The sequence below is a fragment of the Nicotiana attenuata genome, unplaced genomic scaffold (genome assembly GCF_001879085.1).
Source record: "Nicotiana attenuata strain UT unplaced genomic scaffold, NIATTr2, whole genome shotgun sequence".
Lineage (NCBI taxonomy): Eukaryota > Viridiplantae > Streptophyta > Magnoliopsida > Solanales > Solanaceae > Nicotiana > Nicotiana attenuata.
In genome coordinates, this window is record NW_017670788.1 from 115,112 (window position 1) to 131,089 (window position 15,978).

Genomic DNA, 15,978 nt, shown 5'->3' on the forward strand with positions numbered 1-15,978 from the left:
AGAGGTCACTATTGGGGATGACGATGTGTTATGGATGCAGAGCAGGCTAAGTGTGCCCAATGTAGATGGTTTACGTGAGTTGATTCTCTAGGAGGCTCACAGTTCACGGTACTCCATTCATCCAGGTGCCGCCAAGATGTATCAGGACTTGAGGTAGCACTATTAGTGGAGGAGAATGAAGAAGGACATAGTGGAGTATGTAGCTCGGTGCCTAAATTGCCAACAGGTGAAGTATGAGCATCAGCGGCCAGGTGGATTGCTTTAGAGGCTAGAGATTCCAGAGTTGAAATGGGAGCGGGTTACTATGGATTTTGTTGTTGGGCTCCCACGAACTCAGGGGAAGTTCGATGCAGTATGGGTGATTGTGGATAGGTTGATCAAGTCGGCCAATTTCATTCCATTGGTGACTACTTATTCTTCAGAGCAATTGGCTCAGGTCTATATTCGCGAGATTGTTAGAGTTCATGGCGTGCCGGTATCCATCATCTATGGCCGGGGTACGCAGTTTACATCGCAATTCTAGAGGGCCGTATAGCGTGAGTTAGGCATACAGGTTGAGTTGCGTACAACATTTCACCCTCAGACGAACAGACAGTCTGAGCGCAGAAGTTATTGGACGATATGCTTCGTGCGTGTGTGATGGAGTTCTTAGGATCAGTTCTTGCCGCATGCGGAGTTTTCCTACATCAACAGCTACCAGTCGAGCATTCAGATGGCTCCGTATGAGGCCTTGTATGGGAGGCGGCGTCGGTCTCCGGTGGGTTGGTTTATGCCGGGTGAGGCTAGGCTATTGGGTACAGACTTGGTTCAGGATGCTTTGGAAAAGGTTAAATTGATTCAAGATCGGCTTCGCACAGACCAATCTAGATAGAAGAGTTATGCGGATCGGAGGGCTTGCGATGTTGCATTCATGGTTGGGAGCGGGTCTTGCTCCAGGTTTCGCCCATGAAGGGTGTTATAAGATTCGAGAAGAAGGGCAAGTTTAGCCCTAGGTATATGAGACCTTTTCAGATTATTGAGAGGATTGGAGAGGTGGCCTAAAAGCTTGCAGTGCCACCTAGTCTAGCTGCAGTTCATCCAGTATTCCATATTTTAATGCTCTGGAAGTATCACGGTGATCCGTCTCATATGTTAGACTTCAGCTCAGTCCAGTTGGACAAGGATTTGTCTTATGTTGAGGAGCCGGTAGCCATCTTGGATTGGCAGATCCGGAAGTTAAGGTCAAAGGATATTGCTTCAGTGAAGGTTCAATGGAAGGGTCATCCGGTTGAGGAGGCGACCTTGGAGTCCGAGCATGATATGCGGAGTCGTTATCCTCATCTATTCACCACTTCAGGTTTGTCCTTATGCACGTTCAAGGACGAACATTTGTCTTAAGGGGGGAGAATGTAATGACCCGATCGGTTGTTTTGTGTAATTGCGCCCCGTTACCCCTTTTATTTCTTCACATATGTGAGTTTATGATTTTATGACTTGCGAGATTGATTAGTTTTGTTCCGGGAAGCGTTCGGGTTGATTTGGACCCTTGATTCTAGACGTAGAAGCTTTAATTTGATAATGTTGACCAAGCTTTGACTTTTGTGAAAACTACCTCGGAACTGTGTTTTTCATGACTCTGATAGCTTTGTATTGTGATTTTGGACTTAGGCGTATGCCCGAAATTGATTTTGGAAGTCCGTAGGTTGATTTGAGTTGATTTGCCAAAATTCGACAATTTTAAGTTGAAAAGTTTGACTGTAGGTTGACTTCTAGATATTGAGCTCGGAAATTGATTTTAGGACTTGGAATAGGTCTGTTATAGCATTTAAAAAATGTCTGCAAAATTTGGCGTCATTCGGAGTTGAATTGATAGGAATCAGACGCGTAGTTGTAATTTTAGAAGTTTTGAAATTCTCTTTGAAAATCATGCATTTTGGAGTCCAATTCGTAATTTTAGATGTTATTTTTGTGTCTTGATCATGCGAGCAAGTTTGTATGATGTTTTTAGACTTGTGTGGATGTTTGGTTTGGAGCCTCGAGGGCTCAGGTGAGTTTCGAATGGTTAATGGAGTGTGGTTGGAATCAAAAGGTTGCTTGTTTCTGCACATGCCTCAAATCTCGCAATTGCGATGATAGCTGAGGTAGAAGGGTCTTCACATTTTCGGAGTTCGCAATTGCGAACCCCAGGTCACAAATGCGACATCTATGACTGGACTAATAGCTGAGGGATGGGATTTTTGAGTTCATTCTCTCATTTTTGAACCCTAGACTCGGTAGGGGGTGATTTGGAGAGGGATTTAATCCATAAACCTTGGGTAAGTGATTCTAATCTATTTCTTATCATATTCCATCAAAATATCTTAGATTTTAACATCAAAATCATGTGAATCAAAGTAGAAATTTATGAAGCTTTTCAAGTTTTTGAAAAATAAAAAATTGAGTTTTGAGAGTTGATTTGGACTCAAATATTGAAACTAATCACATACATGAACTTGTGGAGTCATGGGTAGACAGAATCTACCATTAGACCCTAGTTTCGACCAGGCGGGTCCCGGGTTGACTTTTGTTGACTTTTTGGGAAAAGTGTAAAAGTCTTAACTTTATCTATTGGAATTGAATTCCCTAGCATTGTTTGATGTTATTGAGTTGATTTTGGTTAGATTTTAGCCGTGTAGAGGGGGACTTCAAGGGAAAAGCTATTTCCGAGTTGTGAATAGGCCTATTTGAGGTAAGTGTCTTGCCTAACTTCGTGTGGGGGAACTACCCCTTAAGATTGGTATTGTTTTACTCAATTGTTCTAAGTGAAATCCGTGTATGCAAGGTGACGATAGGGTACACGGATTGTACCTAGTAGCTGACCGTTTTAGGCTACTTAGACTATTTCCATGCTTTAATTGAAATGCCATATTATGTTCTAGATTCTCATAGTTAAATCTTTCTTAATTATGTTAGACTATCCTTAAATGCTTTAGTTAAATTGCTTAGTAATTGTCCTACATCTTACTTGCTAAATTGCTCCCAGGCTTTAATTGAACCTGTTGCCCATTATTGCCACATGTTATCTCTTCATTGTTAATTATCATTGTTGAATTGATTGTTCATGTTTCCCTTTATTTGTTGACTTCCGTTATTTGATACTCACTGTTGAAGATTGTTTCCTTTATTGTGAGTTAGCCTTATCTAATATTGTGATTACACATTGTTTTCTCATTTTTGAGTTATTTGATGTTGAGGTCGTGGAAGGTGTTAATACGTTGAGGAAATGTTGGTTATTGTTGGAACATCTATCCTATTGAGTATTTTCCATCCATTATTGTTGTTGATATTATTGTATACATTGTGGTGGAGCCATGGGCTATTATTGTGGAAAAATTGATATTGTTTTTGTTGGCAAGTTGTGATATATAGGCACTTGTGGTACGAGTTGTTATTGTGATATGATATTGATGCGTATGCGACAGTATAAGGCTTGGGTTAATGTGCATGCGGCGGTATAAGGTGGGACTTATGTGCGTGTTGCTTGTAGGGAAACCACGTGAAGCCACACGGCGTCATAAGGTGGCTAAAGTGCGTGTATATATTTTGGGAAAACTATTTTCCAAACCTATTTTCAAATGTGAAGCTCACGCGGCGGCACAAGGAAGGATTGTGATTGAAATTGAGAAATGTGAATACGAGGCGGTACCTTATTGTGTTTCTTATTGTTATTTCATAATGCAAAGTGTCGTGGAAGGAATATTTCTTTTTGCTCCATTCGTTATCTTTCTAGTAGTTATAGTCCGTACATGATTTTTGTATAGCTTTAGCTATTTCTTTCATGCTATTCCTACTGTTGATTTTCCCGGTTTTAGATCATGTTATAATCTTGTTCCGTATTAGTTTCTTTCTTACTTCCCATTTTATATCTGTATTTCATTTTATATTGTCTATTTCATATCCTAGTAGGTGTCTAGACCTGACCTCGTCACTACTTTACTGAGATTAGGCTTGATACTTGCTGGGTACCATTGTGGTGTATTCATACTATGCTTCTGCACATCTTTTTATGCAGATCCAGGTACGTCTGCTCGTGCCGGTAGATAGACAGTCTTGCTATCTGCTTTTACCGGATACTTCAAGGTATGCCTGCTCGGCATCCGCAGGCCTTGGAGTCACCTTCCCTTATTTTCATTATTGTTGTATTTCCTTTTCGGAAAGTGATGTAGTAGCACTCTAGTAGCATTTTATAGAGCTTACGAACCAGTTCCACCGGTTTGGGGTGTAAATTTGTAGGATTCTATTTACAGACGGTTTTATCCATTATTTAGTCTCTTTCAGTATCTTGTATTTATATATCTGTTCATTGGTTGCTATTTGTTAGGCTTACCTAGTCGTAAAGAATAGGTGCCATCACGACTTCTTTCGGAGGGAATTTTGGGTTGTGACCACAATTCACCTCTGTCCGACGCAAATCTAGCAAAAATGACTTAATAATATCAAAAACAATGCAAGAGAAAATAATTTTAATTAATAAAAATGAGATCTTTACACGATTTTAAAAAGTCAACAAAAGTCAACCCCGGGCCCATCCGCTCAGAATCTGAGTTGAGAGAAAGATCTCGACTACCCATAACCTCACGAGTCCAAAAATGTATTTGATTTTCAATTTCGAGTCCAACTCGACTCTCAAATTTTTATTTTTCAAAACATAGTAAAAAAATCCCTTCAAATGTCATGATTTTCATGTTAAAAATCACAAGTAACCATGTTATAATATAAAAATTGACTCAAAATCACTTTCCAATAGCTATGTGTGAAATTCCCCTCCGAAAATCGCCTCTCACCGAGTCTAGAACTCAAAATGTGATAAAATGAGACTAATTCCCGAAATTTCACTTATTAACCCAACTGCAGATGTCGCAATTGCGACCTGTCATGACCCAACTCCCACCGGAGCCGCGACCGCGCCTAACACTACTAGCCAGGCAAGCTAACAGTCACATAATAATTAAGCATGGTTTAATAAGCTTAACAATGAAAATATCAAAATTTTCTAATAAAAACAATATAAATACTGCTACAACCATCCCCAAAATCTGGTATCAATGTGTATTGAGCACTACTGAGTATCAAAATATAAACTAAATTCGTAGTACAACTGTCCGGACAATAGAGTAATAAAAAAATAAAGGAAAGAGAGTCAAGGTCTGCGGACGTCATAGCAGCTACCTCGAAGTCTCCAAATAATGGTATCCAACACGGCTCTAGCAATCACCACGTCCGGATGTACCTGAATATGCGCACGAAGCGCAGAGTGTAGTATGAGTACAACCGACCCCATGTACTCAATAAGTAACAGAACTAATCTTTGGCTGAAAGAAGTGACGAGCTCAGAAGAAGGCAATCACAAACCAATATAAACAACAACAAAGATATAATGATAGCAATAGCAATAAGTTACTCAAAGGAATTGTCATAATCAGCTCGTTCATATTACAAGAATTTAGATATGCTTTCAAGTATAACATTTAAAGCCCAACACTGATAAGAACATGTCAGTTACAGCTAGTATGAGGAATGATACATCTCTATGCCTACATGTCAAGTATGCATGTCGAATGAATGATTTCACAGTGACATCCCCAGATGCTCCCACTCTCAACATACTCAAGCTGTCTGTCTCAAATGCCCACCTCATCACACACACACACAATCACTCAGCACTGTGCGGGTGCCTGGCATCAATGCCCCTCAACAAAGCACGTGTATATATATATCATTGTGCATGCGCTCATTGATGGCATGTCAGACTCCGGAGGGGTGGATCCACCCCAAGCGATAATCAAAAGCCAATAAGGCTTGCTGCAGCGTAAAGCCCGATCCACATAATAATAATAATAATAATAATAATAATAATAATAATAATAATAATAATAATAGTAGTAGTAGTAGTAGTAGTAGTAGTAGTAGTAGTAGTAGTAGTAGTAGTAGTAGTAGTAGTAGTAGTAGTAGTAGTAGTAGTAATAATAATAATAATAATAATAATAATAATAATAATAATAATAATAATAATAATAATAATAATAATAATAATAATAATAATAATAAAGCCAATACAGTCTATTGCGGCGTGTAGCCCGATCCACAATAATACTCTCAGCACGGATCTAAGGCCCACCTCAGTCATCAACCTCTAAAGTCTCAAGGGCTCACAACCTCATATCACTCAGCCCAACAACACCACATATGGAACAACATTGATAACATGTGATGTAACGATGAATGGTGAACATAGACGGAGATATGGCATGCAATTGAAGAATCATGATTGAGTGTAAATTACCGTTAAATCAGATAACTCAAAACAACAGAAATAACCTCATGAATTCTCAATAAAAAAGAAAGAAGTCAGAAGACCTAAAAACGCTCTCTAGCTAACCCTAAATCGGCGATCACCAAGAGAACCGGCGCTGCCCTCCCATGGCCACTCTGGCCGGTGGCCGGCCAACCCCAGTGGCGCCGCTNCCAAACTTCCCCCACCATCGCCCAGACATCCACGATTACAAACAACAATACCCAACCCATGGATTATTCGAAACTTCTAAAACCTACCACCATTAATGCTCCCACACAAACCCTAGCTACGCTAGCATTGAAACCTATTGAGTTCCTGCATGGAGAACCAGTTGTGAAGTCGAAGAAGCAATAAGTGAAACAATCCATCGTACAACAAGGGCTTCAACTTACAGTTCTTGGGAAATTTTCGTATGGAAAGCCTGTTATTGGTGAATTACGTAAAGTGATTCCAATTCAATGTGAGATTAAGGGTCATTGCTTAGTAGGCTTGATTGAAGATAATAATGTGTTGATTAGATTGTCAATATTGGAGGATTATGTTCATCTTCTTTCAAAGCCGGCTTTTTACTTAAAGGCTCAATCAGATATGTGGCAGATGCGTTGTACAAAATGGAATTCATGGTGGACACCTGATGAAGAGACTCCAATTGCCATAGCTTGGAATAGCTTTCCAGAACTTCCTCCAAATTTCTTTTGTAATGAATGTGTAGTTCATTAGCTCGTGCAGTTGGTAACCCATTACATGTAGACCTCACAACTCAAAATGGGACTAGACCTAGTTGTGCTAAGGTGAAGGTGGAAGTTTATTTTGTTAGGTAATTTCCCTAAATGTATTAAGATTGTTGAAGAAGCTGATGAATCTGGGCCAGAAGAGTTTAAATGGATTAGGATACAGTATGATCATATGCCTAAATATTGCAAGCCTTGCAAGAAACAAGGGCATAGTGAGGCAGAATGTTGGCTAATTCATCCTGAGTTACACAAGAGATTTGATGAAGATGTTGAGGATCAAGTCAAGGATAAGACAGTTGTGGTAATTACGGAAGCAATTGGTATAGCAGCAAACTCAACAAAGGTTCTGCCAAGTGAAAAAGTGGTTGGAAAGCCTGTTACTAATCATGCCAAGCAGGAATGGATACAAGCAAGGAAGAACAAATACCAACGGGATAATAGGGGTCACATTGTTGATAACAAACAAGGTAAGAAAGATGACAAGGGTAAAGGGAATGCCAAACTTGAGGAAGTAGCAACCAAGAACAAATTTAATGCATTAGAGGTTGAGGAAGCTCATCAACCTATTCTACAAATTACTGAAGGCAAAGGTGAGGATATTAGCAATGGCAAGAAGAAGGAATATGGGGAAAATTAGTCAAAGAAGGGCTATGAGAAGGAAAAAGAAGGCAATACTGGAGCTTCAAGCCCTAATCATAACTCTGGGGTTAGGGTTGGGAAGGATGCTAATACTAAACCAGTGGGAGAAGATAATCAACAACAACTAAAACGTGTGTAGAAGGAAGTAGTTGAGAAAGTGTTGAAAGATCAGCATAATGGGAACTTAGCTAAGGCTAATCCTATTGTTCCTAGTGATCAAAGTACTGATGAAAAGACTAATAAGGAATCCACAATCGACTGGGTTCATAGAAGGTTTGGAACTAGCAAAGAGGAGCTAAGGCAACTTAATGTGACTACAAACCAATCATGTCAAGATATGTCGTCTCAAACATTTGCAGATTCTGGGCAGCTTGAGAACCTTGATGAGATAAACTCAACAAAGGCTGGAGGGAGTGATGCAATTGAGGTGGAGGATGATCAAATAGGCACGACAAAGACAACAGGAGACAAAGTGAGGGATAACAGCCCACCTAGCGATGCCAGGCCTAAAGCCAGGCTCCCCGGGTGTTAGGCTGGCGACGCCAGGCCTAAAGCCAGATACCCCAGGCATTAGGCTGGCGACGCCAGCCTGGCGCTAGGGTCACCTGATGAAGCACCGATAGTTAACACTATTCCTAGTGCAACTGGCAAGATTTTGGCATATGTAGATAGTGTTCCGGTGTATGCATTGGAGAACAAACTTGATGACAATGTGAAGGTTAGGGATGATACAGTAGGATCAAAGAATAACAGTGAAAAGAATGATGAGCACGCAATTGTTCCAAGAGCATCTGGAGAAATAGAGGAAGTACCTATGGAATATGGCACTGATCAAATTATGCAACTACAGCTTAATGTTCCACTGAAGACTCCACTACAACATCTACATGATTTAGTTACACACAATGTGGCACCAATTGATGAAGACTTAATGAGACAAAATCCTATGGAGGATGAGGGGGATGATGAATCAACAGAAGAAAAATTCAAACGGGTGGCTAGGGATGGGGATCTATCACCTACAGCTAGTGCTAAAGGAGGCAAGAAAACAAAGAAGAATCAGAATAAAGAGTCACAACAACCTTTAAGAATTATGCCCAGGAGGGCAACTTCAATATCTAAATGATGATCAAGACATTAAAATGGAATATATGGTCTATGAATACACAGAAGGACTTTCCTAGGGTGATCAACATGAATAGGGAGCATAATTTTTGTGTAGTTGCATTGATGGAACCTTTTCAAAAGAAGAGATTCATAGAAGGTTGAATATAGAGACGGTTTATGCAAATATTAATGGTCAAATATGGTTGTTCTTTGATGCAGTGGTGGAATGGGAATTAGTGGAGGATACTGAGCAATAGGTGACTGTGAGAGTGCTTCACCATGACCTAGGGCAGCACATGATGATGACATTTGTTTATGCAAAATGTTCAGCAATTGAGAGGTTGGAATTGTGGGATCACTTGTATTACTTAGCAAGTGATATGAAATTGCCATGGTTGGTAGGAGGGGATTTCAATGTGATATTACATGAAGATGAGAAAATAGGAGGACTTCTGGTACACCCGCCTGAATATGAGGATTTTGCATTTTGTGTAAATTCTTGTGGTTTGTTTGAGCAAGGATACAAAGGAAGTCCATTTACATGGTGGAATGGGAGATCCAATGCTGCATGTATATTCAAAAGATTGGATAGGATCTTTGTGAATTTTCCATTTCAGAACATGTTGCCAACTATTGAAGTTGAACATCTAATCAGAACTGTATCAGATCATGCACCTTTGTTAATGACATGTGGGGAGCAGACCACCAATTTTGTCAAGCCTTTCAGGTTCTTGAACTTTTGGACTAAACATACTACATTTATGGATGTGGTGAGGCAGAATTGGGAAGCTGATTTCATAGGGGATCTGTTTTGATGTTCAAGCAGAAGCTCAAGAGGGTGAAGGCAGCACTGTCGAAATGGAGTAGGGAAATATTTGGTGATATATTCAAGCAATTGGCTATTTTGGAGGACATTGTTAGGGTGAAAGAGATGTTGTTTGATGAAGAGCCTACAATTGAGAACAGGATTGTGCTTCAAAAGGCTCTATCTGAATTGAAGAAATACTTGAGTATTGAGGAGCAGTATTGGAAGCAAAAAGTTGGGATGACTTGGTTTGCTGAAGGAGATAGGAATACAAGTTTCTTTCACAATCATGTCAATGGCAAAAGAAAGAAATTGCAGCTGAAGAGGATCAAAAGTGAAAGTGGGGTATGGATTGAAGACCAGGAGCAATTGGCTACAGCTGCAGTGGACTTTTATCAAGAACAGTTCACAAATGAAGGTGATGCATCTGACTTTTCCTTGCTCAATAATGTACCTTCGATGGTCATTGTGGAACAGAATTTGGAACTTTGCATATTGCCAACAATTGAAGAGGTAAGGACAGCATTTTTTGAGATTAGTGGGGAGAGTGCTAGTGGTCCAGATGGATTCACTGGCCTATTTTATCAAACATGCTGGGATGTTATTGGTGCTGATATACACAACATGGTGCTACACTTCTATAGAGGAGTTGCACTGCCTAAATCCATCTCTCACACCAATCTTGTGTTGCTGCCTAAGAAACCTAGAGTTGAGACCTTTTCTGACTTAAGACCTATTAGCTTGAGCAACTTCATTAACAAGGTCTTGTCTAGAGTGTTACATGATAGACTAGAAAATTTTCTGCCTTCTCTAATATCTCCTAATCAATCCGGATTTGTGAAGGGTAGGAGTATATTTGAGAACATTTGACTCAAGAAATTGTCACTAACATAAGGCTAAGGGGAAAGCCAGCTAATGTGGTGATCGAGCTTGATATGGCTAAGGCTTATGATAGGGTTTAATGGAAGTAGTTATTGCATGTACTAAGGAAGAAGGGATTTTCTGAGCACTTCATCAACATGGTGTGAAATTTGATGTCAAATAACTGGTATTCAATATTGGTGAATGGGTAGTCCTCAGGTTTCTTTAAGTCTACAAGGGGTGTGAAGCAAGGGGATCCTCTATCACTAGCATTGTTCATTCTGTTAGCTGAGGTACTTTCTAGGTCTTTGAATAAACTATTTGAAAACATGTCATTTGTGGGATTTGGAATGCCTAAGTGGTCTGATCATTTAAACCACTTGGTATATGCTGGTGATACTATAATCTTTGCTTCTGCTCATCCTCCATCCTTGAGTAAGATTATGGCAGTGTTGGGTAACTATGAGAAGATATCAAGCCAGATGATCAACAAAGATAAGAGTTCATACTACATGTATTCAAGGATTTCTAATGGATTGCGTCAGGCGGTTGGAGCTATTACAGGATTTGCAAAAGGTAAATTCCCCTTCACATATCTAGGATGTCCTGTTTTCTACACTAGAAGGAGGAAGGAATATTATGAAGATCTTATCAAGAAAGTAAAGGCCAAATTGCATTCATGGAAAGGAAAGCTGCTGTCATTTGGAGGAAAGGCAACACTCATTACTAGTGTGTTGTAAAGTATGCCAGTCCACATGTTATCAGTCCTGCATCCACCAAAACATGTCCTGGAGCATCTTCATAAGATTTTTGCTAGATTCTTTTGGAGCACAAAGGAAGAAGGGAGAAGCAGACATTGGGCCTCATGGCAAAATCTTTGCCTTCCCAAAGAGGAAGGGGGGCTAGGTTTTAGGTCCTTACATGATGTGTCGGGGGCATTGTTTGCTATACTATGGTGGAGGTTTAGGACCACAAAATCTTTATGGTCTAATTTCATGTGGAATAAGTTGCAAGAAGGAGATACTAACGGTGGTGAAGTTTAGAAGGAGGTCTAATGTTTGGAGAAAAATGTTGAATGCTAGGGAAGAAGTAGAACATGAGATTCTATGGAAATTGAAGAGTGGAACAACTAATATTTGGCATGAAAATTGGACTGGATTGGGTGCATTTTTTCATGTATTACCTGAAGACTTTCCAATCAATGAAGATCTTCAGGATGTGGCAGAATTACGGCAAGGTGAAACATGGGATGATCAGCTGCTAGATCAAACCTTCAATGAGGAAATTGCAGAACATATAAGGCTAAATGTACATTATGAAGGTAGTGAGGAATACTAGGATAGGCCATACTGGATGCCAACTCCTTCAGGCAAGTTCAGTGTTAGCAGTGCTTGGCAAATATTAAGGCATAGAGCTGATCCTAATCAGGAATTCAAGTTAATGTGGATTAAAGGCTTACCATTTAAGATATCCTGCTTCTTGTGGAGTTATGGAGGAAGAAGTTAGCCACTGATGACATATGGAGGAGGCAAGGGCAGATGGTGATATCTAGGTGTTGGTGTTGTCAGCAGCCCCAAGAGGAATCTATTGAGCATATATCTATCACAAGTCCTACTGCCTCTAAAGTATGGAAATTGTTCATGGGGGCTGCTGGAATTACTGTGCCATTGATTCAATTGAAGCAGGTTATAAGTCATTGGTGGTATGCTCAATGTTGTCCAAAGCTAAAGCCATTGTTTCAAGCAGTACCGGCTATCATCACTTGGGAACTCTGGAAAAGAAGAAATGCAGGTAAACATAGGGGTTCAGTGTCGACAAATAGGGTGATTCATGAGATCAATAGGACATTACATCAACTGGCAAGGGTGAGATATGCTTGGATGCCTAATATTCCATTGTTATGGCCAGACATAATTCAATATTTTGAAGGATATAAACCTATATTTATCACTACAAGAGTAACATGGCAGCTTCCTTTTCATGATTGGTACAAATGCAATACTGATGGAGCCTCAAAAGGAAATCCTGGTCCTAGCTCATTAGGCTTTTGTGTGAGGAATGATGAAGGTGATGTGGTGTATGCAAGGGCGGTAGACCTGGGAGTGACAACTAATGTGGTGGCTGAAGCTAAGGCTATTCTTCAAGGATTGGAATACTGTGTGGAGAATGATCTTTACCCTCTCATATTGGAGACTGATTCATTAGTGATGAAGAAAGTGATAGAGGGGAAAGGGATCCTCCTTGGGTAATTGCAAATGATGTGAAGAAAATAAGAGAGATAAAGGGCAACTTCAATGTGATCTTTCAACATGTGTTCAGAGAAGGCAACTCAGTGGCGGATTTTATAGCTAACATTGTTTTCTCTTTTGCAGGTACAACTGAGTTTCACTCATTCTCTGAACTGCCTAGTGCAGGGAGGAGGTTGATTAACTTAGACAAGTCTCAAACTCCTAAACTTAGGGTTAGAATAGCAAAAAGAAGAGCGCCAGACTGATGGCTTCACAGGATTGGAATCTGCACATACTTGCTTGTTGTTTTTATGTCTCGTTCTGTATGCTATTAAGGTACTTTCCGGTGGTATTAGCATGGTCACATGCTCATTCTGGGGGTGCTTTGATAGTGTACCGGACAAATGTGATAAGCAGGTATTGGATGGTGCAATTTATTCTACTTCTGATATGTTCAAATGTTAAGGAAAAGCTTGGCTTTTGCCTTGAAAGACTGCTTAAAGCCAGCCCCAGCTTGGCTTTTGCCTTGAAAAGCCTGCATAAAGCCAGCCCCAGCCTGGCTTTTGCCTTGAAAAGCGTGCTTAAAGCCAGCCCCGGCCTGGCTTTTGCCTTGAAAAGCCTGCTTAAAGCCAGCTCCACCCTAGCTTTTGCCTTGAAAAGCCTGCTTAAAGCCAGCCCCAGCCTGGTTTTTGCCTTGAAAAGCCTGCTTAAAGCCAGCCCCAGCCTGGCTTTTGCCTTGAAAAGCCTGCTTAAATCCAGCCCCAGCCTAGCTTTTGCCTTGAAAAGCATGCTTAAAGCCAGCCCCAACCTAGCTTTTGCCTTGAAAAGCCTGCCTAAAGCCAGCCTCAAGACACGTGTAGCCATGCTTTTTACATGATAATATTGAGGATCAACCACATGATTTATACTTGGATACAATCAGTACACTACATATGGAAATCATATTGTAGCAACACTAATGATTGGAAGACTATGCTGGCTTCAATTCTGTGGTGGAGATGTTTGGAATTCATTCTAGCCTATGGACTGGATACACTGGCGCCTGGTGAGAGCTTGATAGGTGTTGCTTGGTATTTGCCACTGGCAATTGGATTCACATACACTGACAGGAGAAGGAAGCGTTCAGCGGATAATGTTATAATAGCTAGTTCATTAGACTTTAGCTTCTCTATCTTTTTAGTAGCTAGTAACGTTGTGCATCTTCTATTTTGGCTTGGACATCTTGTAAGCTTTGGACCCATTTTGGGATTTTATTTATATATTAGCCACTAGGCAGCCTGCCTAGTGGTATATTTGGTAAAAAAAAATAATAATTACTTAGCCTAAATATGATTTCTAACATGAATCATAGCTCAATTAATATAACAAGTAGGAAAAAACACAGATAAAACAAAACATGATAGCAACATAGTACAAAAGTCAACCCGGATCATGATTACCCCGGTGCACGCCCAAACGCCCGTCACCTAGCATGTGCGTCACCCCAACACATCACAAATAACATGGTTCCCAAGGGATAATTACCCTCAATTCCAAGTTATGAAATGTTACTTACCTCAAAATGCGCAACTCAATACTCTAACAAGCCCTTGCCTCGCGAATCGACTTCCGAGCAACTCGAATCTAGTCAAAGCAACTTAATGCTATCTATAATAGCCATAGTACACAATCCGAAATGATAAAGCTAAAGTCTTGAATCAAATATGAAAATTTAACCCAAAAGGTCAACCCCAGGCTCACACCTCAAAACCCAATAAAATTCACAAATTTCGAACACACATCCAATTACGAGTCCAACCATACTAAATTCATCCAATTCATTACATAAATCGAACCCCAAATCACCAAATCTCATTCTCCAACCACATGGTCTAAAATCCCCAAATTTCACCTCAAATTCACATAAACTAGGGGTAATAATCAATGGGTAATCAATATCTAACATCAAAGGTGATTAAATTTCATTTACCTCTTCAATTGTAGCAAAATTCCTCTCAAAAATCGCCTCAAACCAAGCTTCAAAATTCCAAAATGAGAAAAATGACCAAAACCTTGCTTTTTATGTTCTTACCAGCGATTCTCGCACCTGCGGCTCACTTAATCGCATCTACGGTTTTGCCGGTGCGGTCCAAGAGCGCATCTGCGATCCTTCATCAGCCTCCATCTTTTTCGCCTTTGCCGACACACCCTCGCATCTGCGAGTCCGCTTCTGCGGAAGTTCTACCGCACTTGCGAGCTCCCACGCTCCCATACAACTCCGCATCTGCGGACCACTTAGCGCGCCTGTGCATCCGCATCCGCTGCTCAACCTGTGCCATGCAGATGCGAAAAATCCCTCGCATCTGCGGCCTTATCCAGCTCCAGCCAAAATGCGCTTCTGCGACCACCGGGCCGTTTCTGCGGCCAAATCCTCGCAGGTACGATTGCACCAGAACCTGCAGCCTTCAACATTTCTTCGAAGTCCCAAAATGATCCGCCAACCATCCAAATCACACCCAAGGCTCCCGTAGCCCCATCCAAATACACTAACTAGTCCTAAAATACATTACGTGTTACATACCGTACTTTTCTACGTTGGATTTGTTATAAGATAATTGACATAAGTTCAAGGACAAGTCTATTTTTTAGAATATAAGTATTTGTGATATTCCAAACAAGTGATAAGTAAGTTTTATGAAGGTCAGAGGGTAAAAGAATCGAAGAAATTGAGTATCGCCGAAGTTTGACATTTTGAGATGAAACACGTTCCAAGCTATAATACCCCGTATTTATACACTAATGCTATACCACATGATCATGATAGTAAGGTATATGAACTATATTAGTATTTAAGTAAATTGAGTGCTGGAATTAATTATATGTGTAGTTGGTTAAATGGAAGATTGTAGTGTAAGACTAATAAATTTAATAAGATAATTAAATAAGTAGTACGCGGACATAAGCCATGTGGGATGTGGACAAGTAGTAAGTGTTATATATCCGTACATGCAAAAGTATGTGGTGTCATCATGTAATGAAAGGTTGACCAAGGGATGACACATGTAAAGAGGAACTTTAATGGGCTGCCACATGGCATTAATTTGGCCAAGGGTGGCACTAAGTGTGCATATATGAGTCATAGCACTTAAAGTGCATGGTTTACACGTGTAAAATTTGGTGATGAGTCATTAGGTGTGCACCTAAATGATTACACGTGTAGAATGAAGAGGGGGTCTCTAATGTTAGCATTGTAACATCCTGTACTTTAATACTAGGGTGAGTCGTAGTAATCCATATGAGCTTGAAGGGATT

At 40.3% G+C, this 15,978-nt stretch overlaps 1 protein-coding gene across 1 annotated transcript; it reads left to right on the forward strand.

Moving 5' to 3' along the window:
• The first annotated feature begins 11,527 nt into the window (after window positions 1–11,527).
• LOC109243333 lies at window positions 11,528–12,841 on the forward strand. Its single transcript, XM_019410241.1, has 3 exons — window positions 11,528–11,780; window positions 11,927–12,704; window positions 12,832–12,841. The coding sequence occupies exons 1-3, from the start codon at window positions 11,528–11,530 to the stop codon at window positions 12,839–12,841; spliced, it is 1,041 nt and encodes a 346-aa protein (XP_019265786.1).
• The last annotated feature ends 3,137 nt before the right edge of the window (window positions 12,842–15,978 follow it).

Coding starts and splice junctions, on each gene's coding strand:
- LOC109243333 (XM_019410241.1), top strand. CDS start 11,528: ATGTTGAATGCTAGGGAAGAAGTAGAACATGAGATTCTATGGAAATTG. Junction 11,781..11,926: donor GCTAAATGTACATTATGAAG/GTAGTGAGGAAT, acceptor TTACCATTTAAG/ATATCCTGCTTCTTGTGGAG.